The 18,648-nt window shown below is 39.7% G+C and overlaps 2 protein-coding genes across 2 annotated transcripts in view; both read left to right on the top strand.

The window, feature by feature from the left end:
• LOC307133598 (craniofacial development protein 2-like) overlaps window positions 1-18,648 on the top strand; it is a 1,416,430-nt gene that overhangs the window by 514,219 nt on the left and 883,563 nt on the right. The gene's annotated exons all lie outside the window — the stretch shown is intronic.
• shisa7b (shisa family member 7) lies at window positions 1,570-16,147 on the top strand (the record flags this gene model as incomplete). The annotated part of the gene is made up of 5 exons (XM_079830284.1): window positions 1,570-2,249; window positions 2,442-2,599; window positions 10,999-11,055; window positions 14,173-14,358; window positions 15,336-16,147. The coding sequence occupies 5 exons, from the start codon at window positions 1,570-1,572 to the stop codon at window positions 16,145-16,147; spliced, it is 1,893 nt and encodes a 630-aa protein (XP_079686410.1).

The raw sequence follows: 18,648 nt of genomic DNA on the forward strand, positions 1-18,648 counted from the left end.
GTGTTGACAGTGGGACGACGTTTAAAGTTGTCCCACTACTTGAAAAGACGCTCTTTAACACTTAGGTTAGGTCTTTTGGTGCGTTTGCTTGACGGTCTCCACGTGTTCCACATTGACGGATGAATCCCGACTTGTTCATGCCTGTTCAGTGGGCTCAACCATGCTGTCCTGCCAGAACTGGGCCCAAGCCCCCGTTTGTTTTATTCTGTTGGGTTGAGCTAAATCCAGAGCAGAGACACTCACGCAAGAGGGTCCAACACACATAGACCCTCAACCTTTACCTAGACTCAGTCCATCCTTCCATTTCCTTTCTTCCCTTCCTAAACACTTCTTCCTTTCTGGCCTGACTTGTGTCGTCAGACCAAGAACTAATATATACCTGCTGCTTGTTACCTTCGTGAGTGCCCTAACCGACCTACACTCTTCCAAAGCCTTCGTAATGAGCCTTTGTTCCGTGGTGCCACCTTTAGAGAAAAGATCAGCTCTTCCCCCTTTCTGAACTCTTGAAAGTTGCTCTTTCACCGCTTCGTCCTACCTTTATCTCTAGCCTCAATGACTTCCTTCTGAAACTCGAAAAGATGCAGTACTTAGTATTTTTCTTGAGAACTGACACTGTTGGCCTGATAATTTGGACTGCGCAAGAGAACCTCAATGACCTTGGAAGGTATTCTTGTTAGTCTTGCAAGATATTCTCATTGACGATTAAAGCCTAAAGCGCCAACCAACTGAGATTTGTTTACAAGACGACATCAGTTCTTGCAGCTGACGATGACAGTTGTTTACAAATCACACCGAATGGCTGAGTAGTATTAACTCTTTCTATACGCTTGGTTCGTGAGTCGACAACTGAAGTGCCAACTAGAATAGAGAGCATTTGGTGAGACATAGTTTACACTCGAACAGAAATGTTTACATGTTGCCCATAAGGTGAACTCAGATTGAGTCTTGAATGAGTTGTTAGTGCCATAGATCTGTTCAGTTACACAGACTTAAACAAAACCACCTTTAAGAGGAAGCCGTTCCCTTGACACTTTAAAAAAGTTTACATTGTTAAAATATACGTTTTGTTTACAGAACGAAATTGCTTGCAACTAAAGTCAAATACTTGTTTTCTTTCGGTTTACATTTGAGTCATTGACGCATTTTTTAAAGCTGTTGTTTCATGGATTTTTCTCATTGAGACGATTTGAAATATTTGATTTTGTGCCAAATCAACATTTTCAAGCATTCCAACTCTCACCCATTAAGCATAAAACTTGTACATAGATTTACCTCATTCTCGTTAATGATTTCCTCAGAAATATGTTTACACCCTAACTGCGAGTCTCATGCTTTTTTCTTTAATCTGAACTCCCGCACTTGGATGTGCATTTTGCATATGAAATAATTTGCATACTAGTGTATGCACATGTTAAAGAGAGATTAACTTGTCTACATGTCTTATATATTGCCACACTGACTTGCAACTTTTGATAGACGTCAGCTTTTTGTAGGCCTCAGAAGTCTTTTGTACGAAGGCTTCACATTTTTTCATCTTTGATTAAAAAAAAAAGAGTCCCCTGTATCAAGATGCCACCCGCTGCCATCTTGCTTTTCTTCCTGTTTTGCCCTGTGGTCTCCACAGTGACTATTACCTCGGAACGCTCCTCAGTGAATGGGGGGCCGGTGTTGCTTCTGTTGCGAGGACGCGGCCGCAAGGTCCCACAGCCTGACATGCGGGACAAGGAGGCCGCCGCCATGGCGGCAGAGCCAGAGGCAGCCGAGATCCCGCCGAGACCCCTGCCGCAGATTATGCTACCCCGCAATGTGACGGCCGATGCCCTGAAGCCCCCGCTGGGAGCCGCACAGGTGGTGCCGCCTCCTCGGCGACTGGTGTACGTGGACGTGTGTCAGGGCTACTTTGACGTGATGGGACAGTTCGACAACACTTTCAACTGCACCAAGGGCACCTACATATACTGCTGTGGCACCTGCCATTATCGCTTCTGCTGTGAGCACCAGCGCAGCCGTCTAGACCAAGACTCCTGCACTAATTACCGCTCACCTGACTGGGCCGTCACGCCGGGACCCGTCACCCCGCCACCGGTCCGGCACGACCCAGATTTCGACCCGCTGCAGCAACAGAACAACAGCACGGCTTACGTCATTGGGGGAGTCATCTCTTTTACCATGGCTGTGGCCATTGGGGTTAAAGTGGCCTTCCATAAACTGTCTCGACGACCGAGGAATAGAGACATCAACATGCCTAGGTGAGTGAAAGGCCCATTATGACCGCACTCACGAAGTGGAAGGAGACAATGCTGTACACATCCGAGTCTGCATCAGTGACTGCCATATGAAGAGATCCGTAGTGATTTTGATGTCAGACTCTTTCAGCTTTTGCCTTTTGATTTTGTTATACACTCATCTTTCATTTTTACTGTTTATCTCTCCCTCTTCAGAGCGCTGGTGGACATTCTGCGTCACCAGTCTAGTCCAGTCCAGCAAGGAGAGAGGAACAGCAGCACGGTCCTAACAACCGCCACCTCCAGCGAGGGCACACTGGGGCGGCCATTGAAAAACTTCTACACTCCCGTCCTCCAGAGCAAAGATAACCGAAGTGAGTCCATCTCACCCACACATAAGAGTTATAGATCGAATAACAGCAAAATAGTAAGCAAAGGAAATCATGGATGTAGTCACAACGTGTATAAACTTGCAGGGGAATGAATGAGTAGATATAGAGAAATAGGGACTTGAATTGGAAGATCAACAGCACAGAGATGAAGTCTGGAGGCATGATTAAGTCGACAGATCGGCAAGCCTGAGTGTATGAGGTAATGTAGAACAGAGGATGTGTCAGAAATGAGTCACATTAATCCCGCTTCAGAGACAAAAGATGCTATGTAACCACATGCAACTAGAGCAGCATGTAAAGGAAGTAAAGGATTGACCAACATCCATTACTTAAAGTATGCAGCTTGGGGGCCACTTTTAGAAAGTGAGCAGTAATCAGGGGCCATTGAATAAAATGTCTGGTAAAATCTGGTATTAGTTGTGATACTTGATTTTCAAAAGTGTACTGCAAACAGTGGTACATTTTTTCCTGCGTTTTTTTGATGAATAGAAACTTTAAAAGAACAGATTTAAAGGATTAGTTCACTCCAGAATTAAAATTTCCTGATCATTTACTCATTCAATATAGTCATGTTCATGTCTTTCTTTCTTCAGTCAGAAATTAAGGTTTTTAAGGAAAACAGTCCAGACTTTTTCTCCGTATAGTGGACTTGAATGGGAACCAACGGGTTGAAGGTCCAAATTGCAGTTTCAATGCAGCTTTAAAGGGCTCTGCACGATCCCATCCGAGGAATAAGGGTCTTATCTAGCGAAATGATCAGTAATTGGTTTAATATACATTTTGTATATACTTTTTAACCACAAATGCTCGCCTTGCACTAGCTCTGCGATGCGCGTCCACCACTTCACGCATTACGTAATCTTGTTGGAAAGGTCACGCTAAAACTCCATCTAATTTTCTCCTCCAACTTCAAAATTTTCTGACATCGTTGATTGACATTTATTTTTGGAAAGGGCGTTCGACTAAAGCCCTATTCGGGACGGGATTAGTTTAACATGGAGAGGTGAGGTAAAGTAATTATTACCAGATTATTACAATTATTACTCAGTGATTTTAGTCCCGTCCGAATGTGCCATCTCAGTAATCATTACGGACACTGTCAGTAAAGATTACAGCGACTTTTACCTTCTGTAAAAAGGTCCAGAACAAATTACCTCAGGTAATACTAACCCCGTGCGAATATACCTGCTGTAAATATGTACGTAAATATTCAGTCATTTCCGCAGTTAGTTTTCCGCAGTTTTTCAAGTATGAAGGCGCTTGAAAAAGCATTCAGTTGCGTTCTAGGTGGCGGGACAAGTCTGTGGCAAACCTCAAGTGTTATCTGCTTACCATTCAGATAAATAAAGGTAGAAAGCACTTTGTCAGAGGCTTGAAACTTATTGTAGCTTTAGGTAAGTGCCTACAGAATCCAATCAGAATTTAATTGATTTAATTAATAAATTGTTCATTATATATAGGTTATATGTAGACTAGGCAAACCCAGCCTGATCTGCCGGCGATTTGATTTCGCCCTGCAACTCAGTCTGGAAACCTGTACATTCATTTCTACTGCTTCTGTTACACTTTTGCGGGAACCAATCACAAACTGGCTTATCCACCGGACCCGCTATTGGCGGGTTTAACACTATGACGGATGGAGAAGTGATGGGTCGTTGCCTGTTGATCACACCTCTTGTGGTCTGATTGGTTGAAGGACTATCCAATTGCGTACAGAGTCATTTGAATTATGCTCGTTTATCACACCTCTTGTGCAGAAGAAAATACATAGCAGACTCCCCAGACCAATGTTCAATCTTAAATTGAGCTTGGTCTGGTGATAGCCAGACAAGGTTATATGGGTTATAGATTATGTGTTTGCGCACGTGATATCAGGAAGCAACTTAAAGGGTTAGTTCACCCAAAAATGAAAATTCTGTCATTAATTACTCACCCTCATGTCGTTCGACACCCGTAAGACCTCCGTTCATATTCGGAACACAAATGAAGATATTTTTGTTGAAAGCTGATGGCTGAGAAAGGCTTCAGATAAGCCTCCATTGGCATTCAGTACATTTACACTCCCAAGACGCATAAAATGCACTTAAAACGTTGTTACAAAGTCCATCTCACCACAGTGGCTCTACAATAATTTTACGATGTGACGACAATAGTTTTTGTGCGCAAAAAAAAATTAAAATAACACCTTTATCCAACTTGTTCTTGTCTTCCGTGTGTGCCTCCACGACGCATGCGCGATAAAATGACGTAGCGCCGGGGTTCGGGAATCCATGAAATGCACACTTTAGTCCGATTTTGAGAACTACGCCGAGACCTAAAGCACGATCAATGTAGAATTCAACAGCTTAGATACGCGCGTCTTCCTCTGCTTGTGAACAAATCGCTTCTGGGTCATGTGTCCGAGCGCCGGATCTGCGTAATATTCTCGCGCATGCGTCGTGGAGGCACACACGGAAGACAAGAACAAGTTGGATAAAGGTGTTATTTTGATTTTTTTTTTGCGCACAAAAACTATTGTCGTCGCATCGTAAAATTATTGTAGAGTCACTGTGGTGAGATGGACTTTGTAACAACGTTTTAAGTGCCTTTTATCGGTCTTGGGAGTGTAAATGTACTGAATGCCAATGGAGGCCTATCTGAAGCCTTTCCCAGCCATCAGCTTTCAACAAAAATATCTTAATTTGTGTTCCGAATATGAACGGAGGTCTTACGGGTGTCGAACGACTTGAGGGTGAGTAATTAATGACAGAATTTTCATTTTTGGGTGAACTAACCCTTTAATACACATAATACAACCCTTATTCCTCGGCTGGGATCGTGTAGAGCCCTTTGAAGCTGCATTGAAAGTGCAATTTGGACCTTTAACCTATTCTGCCTATTCTACAAAGGCTAAGTGCAGTAACTACGCAAACACTGAAACTGAGAAAAATGGCTTTAAAGTTTTTACACCAGCCAGTCAAACATGTTGTGGGTAGATTAGTGGTAATGCATTCATGTATTGCCTTCTTAGGAAGAAATTTTTTATAGATAAAAACCATGACCGTATGTGATCTTTGACCCCCAAAATGCAGATAATGCACTCTGCCTTTGGATGATCTTAAACAACTAAAACACTATTGCAAAGGCAGTATCTACAAACTAAATGTGTTCATCCAACTTTTTTTCATGCTTCTTAATACATGTTTATAGTAATAATAAACTTTATATAATACAGAATTTTCAGTTGAACTATGCCTTTAATATGGCCATACATAATTTCCTAGAATTAGAGGTTAGAGAGTAAGTTAACTTACGTATTTCTTCTCTAAGCTATTCTCAAACATGTACATTTCCTGTTTATGCTATCTACACCCTTAAAGCTATAATTAATAATTAAAATATAATTATTATGTATTCTTAGATAGGCTATCTGTGAAATCCAATTTTTGGTATATTAAGTAGCCTACGAAATTAGTGCGTGAAAATAGAGTACTTTCAGTACATTATGCAAGTGTACTTTTTCACCTAGTGTGCTTGCTGTCGGCCCGGCTGCGCTGCGCTCGTCCGGTTGTCCAGTTGTCACCTGCTGACTGGCGCCGCTAACTTTTAGAGTAACTTTGTCTAACAAGATAACTTTACCAGACCCAGCTAACTTTTGAGGAAGTAACCCCGGTCAATACAATTGGATTAGCTGCCTGAAACGGAGAGATGTCCGAATCAACAAACACCAACGTGATTAAATCGGATTATCTTTACGTTGTCAGAGGATTTTGCCTTTAATAGAGCAGCACAGGTAAGTCAAAATTTGCTAGCGGCTGGCTAGTCAATGTTAACTGATTATAAAGCTGTCAGTTGCCTTACTATGAGTTATTATTTTGCTATCTTCCTTACCAGTCTTTGAATTTGCATTTTAACACGAGTTCAACCATCATTTGGCTGCGGGATTGTGCCATGGTAGGCTTGTTGTTTCTGTGTGTTACGATAGGGGCAAACCGCATACAATCCCCATTGTGACAAGGCTGAAACCGCAGTATCTGCTGTGTCCAAAACGGGGAAACAAAGCTAGAACGCAGTAACATCACTTACTGCGGTTTGCCTTGGTATTGGCTTGGATTTTGTAGTTACTGCAATTTTGACACGCTCATTTCTCTAAAACTGGACACAATTGAACCAGCAAACTTTGTCACAAGACAGAACAGATGTCACAAAGCCCATTTCAAGTCTTAACTCAATTTTGACCAAATGTGTAGTTACTGCGCTTTGCCTTTGGACGGCAGTATTGGTCCCCGTTGAAGTCCACTAAATGGAGAAAAACCCTGGAATGTTTTCCTCAAAAACCTTAATGTCTTTTCGACTGAAGAAAGAAAGAAAGACATGAACATCTTGGATGACATGGGGGTGAGTAAATTATCAGGAAATTTTAATTCTGGAGTGAACTAATCCTTTAATGCATCCTTGTTAAAGGTAGGGTAGGCAATTTCTCGGAGAGGCTAGCAATAGCGAGCTAGCTTTGAAAGCATAAGAGACCCTTTAGAGCAGGGGTCTCCACACTCGGTCCTGGAGGGCCGCTGTCCTGCAGAGTTTAGCTCCAACCCCAATTAAACACACCTGAACCAGCTTATCAATGTCTAACTAGGGCCTTGTAAGACACTGATTTGCAGGTTCAGGTGTGTTTATTTGAGGTTGGAGCTAAACTCTGCAGGACAGCGGCCCTCCAGGACCGAGTGTGGAGACCCCTGCTTTAGAGCATCTCTACGCGTGTACAGCAGGGAGCAAACAGCGCCACGAGAGACAACGTTAAACTACCTCATGTCTCAAAGCACATAACATTACAATAATAATGAACATAAACAACTTACAGAGCTCTTTCTTGTACCACCTGACTGCTGCAGATTCATTTCGGCGTTGATGGTGTTGCCATTAGCCAAGTTTCCATCCACTTTTTCCACTCTTTTGTTATCAACAAAGTAAATATAATGTAAACGATCGCAAAATTTGCTGCCTGTTTCCATCCAATTGGCCTTTTACCGACTAAAATGGTGTGCGTAATGACGTCATCCCTAAAAAAAAAAACGCATTGTTGCATACGCTTTGTTGTAATTTCCCTTGAGTAATTTCCATACATAATTTTGCTTATATCGCAAATTATATTGTATCTTTCGCATCCCAAATATTTGTAAAATGCAGAGAGTAATGAGACAATTGAAATTCACCAGTTTACTGCTTACACTAATAATAGGCCTATCACTAAATTAGTAAATATTCATCAGAAGAGCACGGCGAAGTGGGACAGCTTGTCTGACAGGACTGCATGTTAACTGCATTTATGATGAAACCCATGGGTTTGTACACAGGGCAGCTCATTTGTCCTGAATGCTAAATTTTAGGATTCATAAAAAAAGATTGGGACTGTAAAATGTTCGGTCATATACAATATTTAACATATTGAACAAGCAGTCAAGCCAGTCGTTTGACGTGGCCGATAACTCATGTATTCATATCTTTCAAACGGCGTAGGAGACTGACACAGGCTAGAACGGCTAGAAATTAAATAAAGTTGTTATTTTTGTTTGTTTGTCTTACGGGTTTGGAACGACATGAGGGTGAGGAATTAATGACATTAATTTCCATTTTTTGGGTGAACTAACCCTTTAACAATTCCACAATTAATTTATAGCTTTTTGGAATCAACCCACTTTATTTTCCTAATTTGTTTGCGATAAAATTATACTACATATTAATGACAGATGCTACATTTTTATTTTTGACAGCTGCTGAGATTTTCAAGGCGCCATATTTTTCACATCAACAAGTGTCATGTTTTTTTTGTACTTTGTTATAAAGACTATTTAGATGAATTCTTGATCAATCAATTTTCAGAAACGGTGCTGTTAACTTATTTTTCTGATTAATTTTTTTTAGATTGTAAAAAACAGAGAAAATTACAAAAGTAAGGATGAATGGTGTTTGAGAGGTAACACGTCCTATTCTTACCAATAGTAATAAAATCATTGAATATACAATTTAATAATAGGAATATAATAGATTTAATGCACCTTTGAACTACAGAGAAATGGGAGCATTGACGGGAGCAATGCTGCAAACGCAGACACTGTATAGGCTAATTTTGTCATGTGACCCCACATTTATTTGCGTTAAAACCATTTTTCTCGACAAAACGTTTCCAAACTATTTTTTTGCGATCTTTGAAGTATCGACATAGAATTTATGCGCTTAATGAAGTTAAATGGAAAAAGATTGTCGACATTTTAAAAAAATTATCGATAATTGGCATTTCCATCCTTTTGCAAAACAATCCTTGAATGGAAACCTGGCTATTGAAACGCATAAATCCAAGTCACGAACCACTCACAGTATAACGTCACAGGTTTCCATCTCTTCCAAATTACAGTAGTTATGGTGTTGTACCATGGGCGTCGGGACCATTGTATGTGGGTGGGACAAGACCCACCCACTTTTTACGATCAATGATATTGGACCCACTCACTTTTATCGTCTCTAATTCAGCACATGTCTGTTTACCTACCCCTAAACGATAAACATTTATCATTAAACACATGTTAGACGCTTCATATCCACTTTTCTAATATTTTCTTAATTTTTATTGAAAATAAATGCCTTTCCGATCTGATATGTGATGGGAAAAGGGAGTAGAGTGAGTTCGGCAAAAGGCGGATTTGAACCTTGGGCCGATTTGCGTCAAAACATGATGCCATGTGTCTTACCCCTACACTATTACCACTCTCAAAGATATGGTTATTTCCGTAATTTTGTCTTGCCCAACCAGACGTTTAGCAAACAAAGTGGTATATATGTACTTAATGTAAATGGCATCTACTCCAGTAAAATTTTTCTGAGAGAGGACCCATCCACATTTTTTTTGCTTCCGACGCCAATGGTGTGTACACAGCATAAGCTCAGACCGAATACCTACCACAGACAATATATTTACATATAAATACATTTAGACCACTTACATTTGTGGTTGCTATCAGGATGTGAAGAGACTTTCAACCAGTATAAAAAAAAAGTTTCTGGAACAAATTGCCTACCCTGCCTTTAAATAAATAATAATATATAAAAAATGTATATTATATTCTAAAATATTTTTTAAAATCTGACTTATATATATATATATATTAGGGCTGTCAAAAGATTAATCGTGATTAATCGCATCCAAAATAAAAGTTTGTGTTTACATAATATATGTGTGTGTACTCTGTTAATTATTATTTATATATAAATACACACACATTCATGTATATATTTAAGAAATATTTGCATGTATATGCTGTATATACATTTATATAATCTATAATATATATATAAATATAAACGTTTTATATATAAAAATAATATTTTTTTCTTAAATATATACATGCTTGTGTGTGTATTTATATATAAATAATAATTAACAGAGTACACACACATATATTATGTAAACACAAACTTTTATTTTGGATGTGAATAATCGCGATAAATTTTTGACAGCCCTAATATATACAGTGTGTGTATATATATATATATATATATATATATAATATAAATCATTTTTTTAAAGAAATTAATACTATTGCTATTTATTTAAATATATTGAAAATAAATATAATATAATATATAATTAATATAATATAATATAATATAATATAATATAATATAATATAATATAATATAATATAATATAATATAATATAATATAATATAATAACTATTATATAACTATAATATTCATTATATATATTTGAAATTAGAATTTTATATGAAGAAAACAAATCACTATTTAATCTCAAGGATAACCAAATATTTAAAACTGGCAAAACCAAAGGTAAAATTTTACCAATCTGTCATTGAAACAAAAAAAGATATTAAATGTATATTATGGGGATGAAACTGTCTGTGCCTGTGGTGGTTAGCCCTGATTTCAGAAATGGTGCTCTTTTTTAGGATTCAGTCCATTTTGTGAGAATTGTCTCTCTCGAGTTTTCAATGTTTGACTGCATTTAAATGGAACACACGCAGTCCGAATGTGTCGCAGGTCATTCAATCAGTGGTGAGAGTATTTCAGCTGCACCAATCAGAATATTTGCATATCATTTTTTTCACAATTATTGAAAAAGTATGATTGCCCTGCAAGTAAGCGATGTGGTACAGCATGACAAAACAGCTTTAGACTGCTTTATTCATTATAACAGGAGCACTACATGTCGCATTGTGTTCTTCACTTGCAGTCCTGATGGACATTTGGGAAATTCTCAAAATTGCGGTGGCAGGCCTACCAAAAACCAAAAAAGTTTCTAAGTTGAGATATTAAATGTATAAAGAGGTCTTGAATGTATTTTATGAACTGGGAGTGGGTCAGTGTTCACTTTGCTCTCTTGCAGCTGGGAAACACAGTTTTGGACAGACTGGGTCCAGTCCTAAACACACAACTACTATCGGTAAGCCAAGGAGCTTAGGCAGAGTGTGCAAATGTGTCGCTTGTGTGAGAGCACCAGTAAGAAAGCTTCAGATTTGTCTGTGTGTATTTGTCACTGCCTTTGCTTTGGCTTGGTCTCGTTGGTTCGAGTGTGTTTGCTCGTGCCCTCCCACTCTGTCGCTACCCTGAGCTATTTTCTTGTTGTTTGTCCTGCACCCAGCACTGTTTGCACCAGTCAGCAAAGCTTCAGTAACTGTGTTGGCATGCAAAGTAGCAGAATGCCAAATATCATGAAGGAAAAAAAGTGTATTTTCTTCATGTTCATGTATAATATTATATTCATATTTATCTATATGAATATGATATTTATCCAATAGATTGGGGAAAATAAATCCTGATGCTGTGGATTGTGTCTAGGTTCTCACAGTGGAAAGATTATCCATCCATCCATCCCATCCTTCCTTCCCATCTCTTCCTTCCTTCCTTCTCAGCTCATTCCTTCCTTCTCAGCTCATTCCTTCCTTCTCAGCTCATCCATCCCTTCTCAGCTCATCCATCCCATCCTTCCTTCCCATCTCTTCCTTCCTTCCTTCCTTCCTTCTCAGCTCATCCCTTCCTTCCTTCCTTCCTTCCTTCCTTCCTTCCTTCCTTCCTTCCTTCCTTCCTTCCTTCCTTCCTTCCTTCCTTCCTTCCTTCCTTCCTTCCTTCCTTCCTTCCTTCCTTCCTTCCTTCCTTCCTTCCTTCCTTCCTTCCTTCCTTCCTTCCTTCCTTCCTTCCTTCCTTCCTTCCTTCCTTCCTTCCTTCCTTCCTTCCTTCCTTCCTGCCTGCCTGCCTGCCTTTTTTCCTTCTCATCTCTTCCTTCCTTCCCATCTATTGCTTCCTTCCTTCCTTCCTTCTCATCTCTTCCTTCCTGCCTTTTTTCCTTCTCATCTCTTCCTTCCTTCCCATCTATTTCTTCCTTCCTTCCCATCTCTTCCGTCCTGCCTTCCTTCTTCCCATCTATTGCTTCCTTCCTTCCTTCCTTCCTTCCTTCCTTCCTTCCTTCCTTCCTTCCTTCCTTCCTTCCTTCCTTCCTTCCTTCCTTCCTTCCTTCCTTCCTTCCTTCCCATCCCTTCCTTCCTTCCTTCCTTCTCATCTCTTCCTTCCTTCCCATCTCTTCCTTCCTTCCTTCCTTCCTTCTCATCTCTTCCTTCCTTCTCATCTCTTCCTTCCTTCCTTCCTTCCTTCCTTCCTTCCTTCCTTCCTTCCTTCCTTCCTTCCTTCCTTCCTTCCTTCCTTCCTTCCTTCCCATCTCTTCCGTCCTGCCTTCCCATCTCTACTGTCCTGCCTTCTTTCCTTGTCATCTCTTCCTTTCTTCCCATCTATTGCTTCCTTCCTTCCTTCCTTCCTTCCCATCTCTTCCTTCCTTCCTTCCTTCCTTCCTTCCTTCCTTCCTTCCTTCCTTCCTTCCTTCCTTCCTTCCTTCCTTCTCACCCCTTCCCATCCCTTCCTTCCTTCCTTCCTTCTCATCTCTTCCTTCCTTCCTTCCATCCTTCCTTCCTTCCTTCCTTCCTTCCTTCCTTCCTTCCTTCCTTCCTTCCTTCCTTCCTTCCTTCCTTCCTTCCTTCCTTCCTTCCTTCCTTCCTTCCTTCCTTCCCATCTCTTCCGTCCGTCCGTCCTGCCTGCCTGCCTTCCTTCTCATCTCTTCCTTCCTTCCCATCTATTCCTTCCTTCCTTCCTTCCCATCTCTTCCTTCCTTCCTTCCTTCCTTCCTTCCTGCCTGCCTTTTTTCCTTCTCATCTCTTCCTTCCTTCCCATCTATTGCTTCCTTCCTTCCTTCCTTCCTTCCTTCTCATCTCTTCCTTCCTGCCTTTTTTCCTTCTCATCTCTTCCTTCCTTCCCATCTATTGCTTTCTTCCTTCCCATCTCTTCCGTCCTGCCTTCCTTCTTCCCATCTATTGCTTCCTTCCTTCCTTCCTTCCTTCCTTCCTTCCTTCCTTCCTTCCTTCCTTCCTTCCTTCCTTCCTTCCTTCCTTCCTTCCTTCCTTCCTTCCTTCCTTCCTTCCTTCCTTCCTTCCTTCCTTCCTTCCTTCCTTCCTTCCCATCTATTGCTTCCTTCCTTCCTTCTCCCTTCCTCCCTTCCTTCTCATCTATTGCTTCCTTTCTTCAAGGTCTTTCAAACTTAACTTTCAAAAAGTTAAATGAAAACTGAAGTTAAATGAATTTCTTTGAATGCTACCCCAATTCAGACTCCATTCATGGCTCACAATCCAGAAAGATATATTGTCTATGGTATTGGCATTTTCAGATTTTTTTTCTTCTAGATGTATATTATTATTATTATTATTATTATTATTATTATTATTATTATTATTATTAATAATAATTGTTGTTGTTTTTTTGAGTACTTGTGATCTCGGTGGGTAGTGGGGGTGGGGGCATTTTAAATAAGTAATTTTGTTCATCACATTTTGTATGATAGATAGATAGATAGATAGATAGATAGATAGATAGATAGATAGATAGATAGATAGATAGATAGATAGATAGATAGATAGATAGATAGATAGATAGATAGATAGATAGATAGATAGATAGATAGATAGATATTAAAAAGCATTTAACTTCAACTTCAAAATAGCACATATAACATATGCCATGATTAATTGGGGTTAGTGATTAAAGAACTGGACTTTAACTCTAAGGTACTTAAGTTCAAATCTCAGCAAGGATGATCTATGAATTGGAGAGTTGCTGAGTTCCCATGTGACCACTGTGCCCTTGACTACATTTAATCTGCAGTGCTTAAACCAAGGTTGCTCCAGGGAAACATTCCCTGTAGTATGTGTACGGCAAATTACTTTAAATAAAATGTGTCTGTGGAACAAATTACTACATGAATAAGAATATTATCATTACATGAGGATATATTAAATTTAGAGAGAAAGTGAAGCGATGAACAGTAGTCTAGTCGCACAAATATTCCAGTTGCATTGTAAGTAATTCTTAGACATCTTGCCTTGTCATTTAGAGAATTGGGACAAAGTGCTCCAATCCCCCACATTTAATTAGACCCATATTCTACATTCGACCCAGATAGATGCTCTGAACACATCAATTGTTGGTATTTGTCTTATTCTCTTTTGTTCTCCACTCTTAGAACGAGTTCAACGCATGAACAACACCCAGCTGGCCTCCACAGGAACTCTGCTCTCCAGCAAGCACAATAATTCTGGTTTTCACCCCTCCTTCTCTCACTCCTTCCACAACCTTGCCCAGCTACCTCCATCATACGAGACCGCCATGAAACCAGAGCTCAACCGCTACAGCTCCCTCAAGAGACTAGGTGAGTGTGTGTCTTAAAAAGAGAGTGTGTAATTTCAGAGCTGCTACTATTCAGAGGGAATCTGTGAGGGAGTTTAGCAAGGGGTCAACTGCTGCTGTTTTAGGAAGAATGCTCTGTGCCATTGGATAGTTTTTTTTTTGCATATGATTTTATTATATATACAAATCATATTTTATTTCAAATATTTCTATTGATCATATTCAGTCATATTCATTCATTGCTTGAAAACTATATCAGAAAGTTAGTCAAAAATGGCTTTTTGAAAAGGGTTGAGATTGGCCCCTATTGTACCTAACATTAACATACATTTCTATCTGGATATTTTTAGTTGGATAATATTTTACACCTTCAGTGAAACTCCAGTGTGATCGCATGGTGCGACCTCACTTACCAGCTAAATCTGAATTACATAAATGTTATAAACATTGATGGATAATTGAAAGCTTTCCATAATTACCTGCTTTTACTTTTTTTATGAACCCTGTAGTTTGTTGAAATAATCTGATAAATAATCAGATATTGACTAAAGATAATGCATTAAATCAGTTTTTAAATATATATTTGTTCATTGTTATTAAAATATAAAAAATATTGATATTAATATTAAAATATTAATTAATCAAAATATTTTTTTAAAATTGTACATGAAGAAATTAACATTAACCACCATGAATAAACACTACTTGAAAAAAGTATTGTTCGTTGCTAGTTTATCATAATTCATGACTTATGTTAATTATTGTGAGGTGTTATCAATATATATAACAATTCTGCAACACAGCATTTTTAAGTGATTATTTTTAGCTTTCCATATTGCATAGCTGAATATGACCTTCATTTAATGTGGCCAACATCTGTCCCAGACAACAGTGCATTGTTTTAATGCAGTCAAGTGTGATCTGATCACTAAAATGCATGTTAATACCAGGTGTAAAGAGTCAAAATAAAGATACTAATTTCAATTTTCTTAACTACAGAAAAAAACCTGGATGAATATTCGGGATATTACACCTCCAAGCGAAGGCCAAACAACGCTCCACCCAGCTTCCACTCCTCCCAGCACCACCTGCCCTGGGGCGGTGACTTCACACTGGGTGCCCGGGGAACTCTACCGCTAAACATGTCCCGCACGCGCATCCATGTTCCCAGTTCCACTTCCACCCCCAACCCCTATCCTTTACCCCAGACGCAGTACAACCCCACGTACGACACGATGAGTAAACCGCCTCGGCGGGTGATGTCCCAAGACCAGCTTCTGGCGCTGGGGGAGGGGAACACTCTCTCACGCCTCTCCAACCAGCAGCATCAGTATTACAAACCCATGACCACCAGCAAGAGCTCCAACACCCAGAATTTGCGCAAGTCTCACGAACGTCTCCTGGTGTCGCCAGACCGCCTGGAAGAGCGAATGATGGCCGATTATACCCGTCTCACCCACCACCAGAAAGCGCAATCCCAGCAGAACGTGTGCGTGACGCCCTCGCTCGACCGGCATCACATGATCAAAATGAATTCGCACCCTACCTCCGGTCGCGAGCAAGACCACGCGGTCGCTGCAATGTCGTCCGGCCACGGGGCTGGGACTTTGGGATGGGGGGACATCCACGGCTCCGGAGGAGGACCTGGAGCGATGGCACACAGCGCTCGCCGGATGGCCTTCGCCACGAAACGGCAGAACACCATCGAACAGCTGCACTTCCTCCCCGGAGGAGGCGGGGGAGGGGGCGTGGGGGGTGGGGGTGGAGGTCAGGCGCTGAGGACGGGGAGCAAGAACGAAGTAACCGTGTGAGCGCAAAAAGAAAGACAGAAGATGGTAAGGAGATGATGGATAGATGAGGTGTGATTGCACAAGCCGAAGGGAGGGAAGACGGTGGAGTGTAAAAAAAGGCAGAAGACCGAAATGAAGAACAAAAAAGGGTGGTCAGGAATGAGGCCCATTTGAAGAGAATACACAGTGTGTCACTATTGAGAGAAAGAGGGATATGAGACTATACCCGAAGTGATTCAGTAGAACCCTAAATTGCCAAATTCTCCACAAATAGAAACGTGAAGAGGGACTCCGGTTTCCTCCGACCTGTGTGTAACATATATAGTGTTTTGATGGCACCATTCACACATGATCTGAGGAGATACAAAAGTGAGAAGGTTCATTATTAGAATAGGCCAAGTTTTCCCTAGTTAGTACATTCCAGCTAATGTATAAGCCAATTGGTTTAGGAGTAATTTTTTTTTCTTTCTGAATCCAATGACAGCAATTGACCTTGCCTCAGAGTTGGCCAATTTTTTGGTTTCATTCAACGCAAAGTGTCATTCTCAAAGAGGTGTGGGTGTGTCACCTTCATCAGTAAAATAAGAGAACAATGAGATGTGCTGGATGAAACGGACAGGAGTCCAATAGTGTCCTGAATTACCTCACGGAAACTATGATTTGACCGTTCTCAAATCAGATCTGACTCGATTTTGGGAATGGATTGTGACTTGGGGAGTATTGTGCGTTTGCCATCAAGCGCTGGTAATTCGTCAGAGAGAAGAACTCGAGACTTGAAAAATCTCACTCGTTTTGTGACCTGACTCTTTAGTCTGCACTGTTAATATGAGTCCAAATGCCATCAGCCATATTAGAGCTTATTCATATGGAATACAATGGAGGAAAAACATTTTCATTGGGAAACGGGTGTTATATTGATGATCAGAGATTTTTAGCAACTTATACTCAAGACTGTGAATCAAAGTCGACATGAATACTTGTCGGTTTGATTTGTTTTTTTGCATTGTGGATAACATTTTGGCTGTTTTATAATATAATCAAAAGGCTGTCAGATTGATGGGTTAATCAGGTCATAATATCTGAACTAGAAATGTTTGAGTAGACAGACATTTGGAAACCGAAGATTCAAACCTGATAGAAGTCATGCCTCTTTCTTGCATGTTTGACCAGTCAGAGAATAGCTTCGTATGACGACATCAAACGTTCTGGAGTTGTTACGGTTGTTCTGTTATTAAGTGTAAAGAGCTGAGATTTAATCATGGGCATGCAGTATGTCAAATAAGACCGCATAGTTTTCACACTTAATTTGCAACTCAAGCTGTTGTATTGAAAGGGGGGGCAGGGAAAAAGGGTTTCGTTATACAATGGACAATTTAATCCAAGGGCTATTCTGAAACTTCTTCACGTGTGTCTGTGCTTCCGTGTTCTTACGGCTTTGTATCTTTTCCCGTGACACGGCTGTGCGGAACATAGAGGTTACATGCCAATGAGTGTACAAAACCGAAAAATAGAACAAAATCTGCAAAGCTACTTCAACACTCTGTGTCACACTAGGATGCATTATCATCTAACCGATGAGTTAGGACTTAGGAGTAAAAGCTGTCTTGTTTATCTATAATATATTCAAGAAAAATGTCTTCTTTTTGTTAGCAATTTCTGTGTGTTTTCAGCTGTCTCCACATCAAATGGACACTTGTGGTGGAATGTCTGAGAACGACCTGGCTGAGCAAGATTATTGGGCCATAATATAGTATTTTAGATCACTCTGCAATGTTTAAGCTTTTATTAACTTGTTAATAAAACTGAAGTTAAATATGTTGAAAAAGATCAAAAAAAAATTTAATTGAATCCCGAATGTTCAAATATGTACACATGCCGATTTAAGTGCATATATATATACATCAATATATATAGTCATCGATATTATTCATATTCTTGATTATTATCATTGTTTTACTTTATTTTTGTTCTCTGTGACTTTAGAAATTGTTTTTATCCCTGATTTCTCTTTATATTTGAGTTTATAGTGGATTCTAACCTTTGTAACTCAACAAAAAAGCAGATGCAATCATAGTGAAAAGACAAAACGCATGAAGATGTCAAAGCCAGTGTTGATGATGTCATATTGCTGACTTCTGATGTCAAGGTGTGTATGTGTCCAGTTTGTGTGTCTGTATTTGTGTGCTTGTGCGTATTTCAGTGTCTATTTTGGAATGCTTTATCTCGCATTTTATCTGACTTTTGCTTCGTGTGAAGTCAGAGAATGTGCATTTCAGAAAACCCAAAATATAATTTTATTTTTTAAGTGAGTGTCTCTTTGAATGCAAAAAATAAACAAATCATTAAAAAAATATATATATTTCCCATTGCTACGTTCACCAAAGTTATGGAAAACCGAATAAACAACCACCATTTATTTAATGTTTTTTTTCCTTCAGTATTTTCTTTTTCTTTTTTTTAAGATATAAATGTTTCTTGCCATGAAGTACATAAACCTTGTTGTACATTTTAAGGGGGAAAAT

This window comes from Gobio gobio (genome assembly GCF_949357685.1).
Source record: "Gobio gobio genome assembly, chromosome: 11".
Taxonomy (NCBI): domain Eukaryota; kingdom Metazoa; phylum Chordata; class Actinopteri; order Cypriniformes; family Gobionidae; genus Gobio; species Gobio gobio.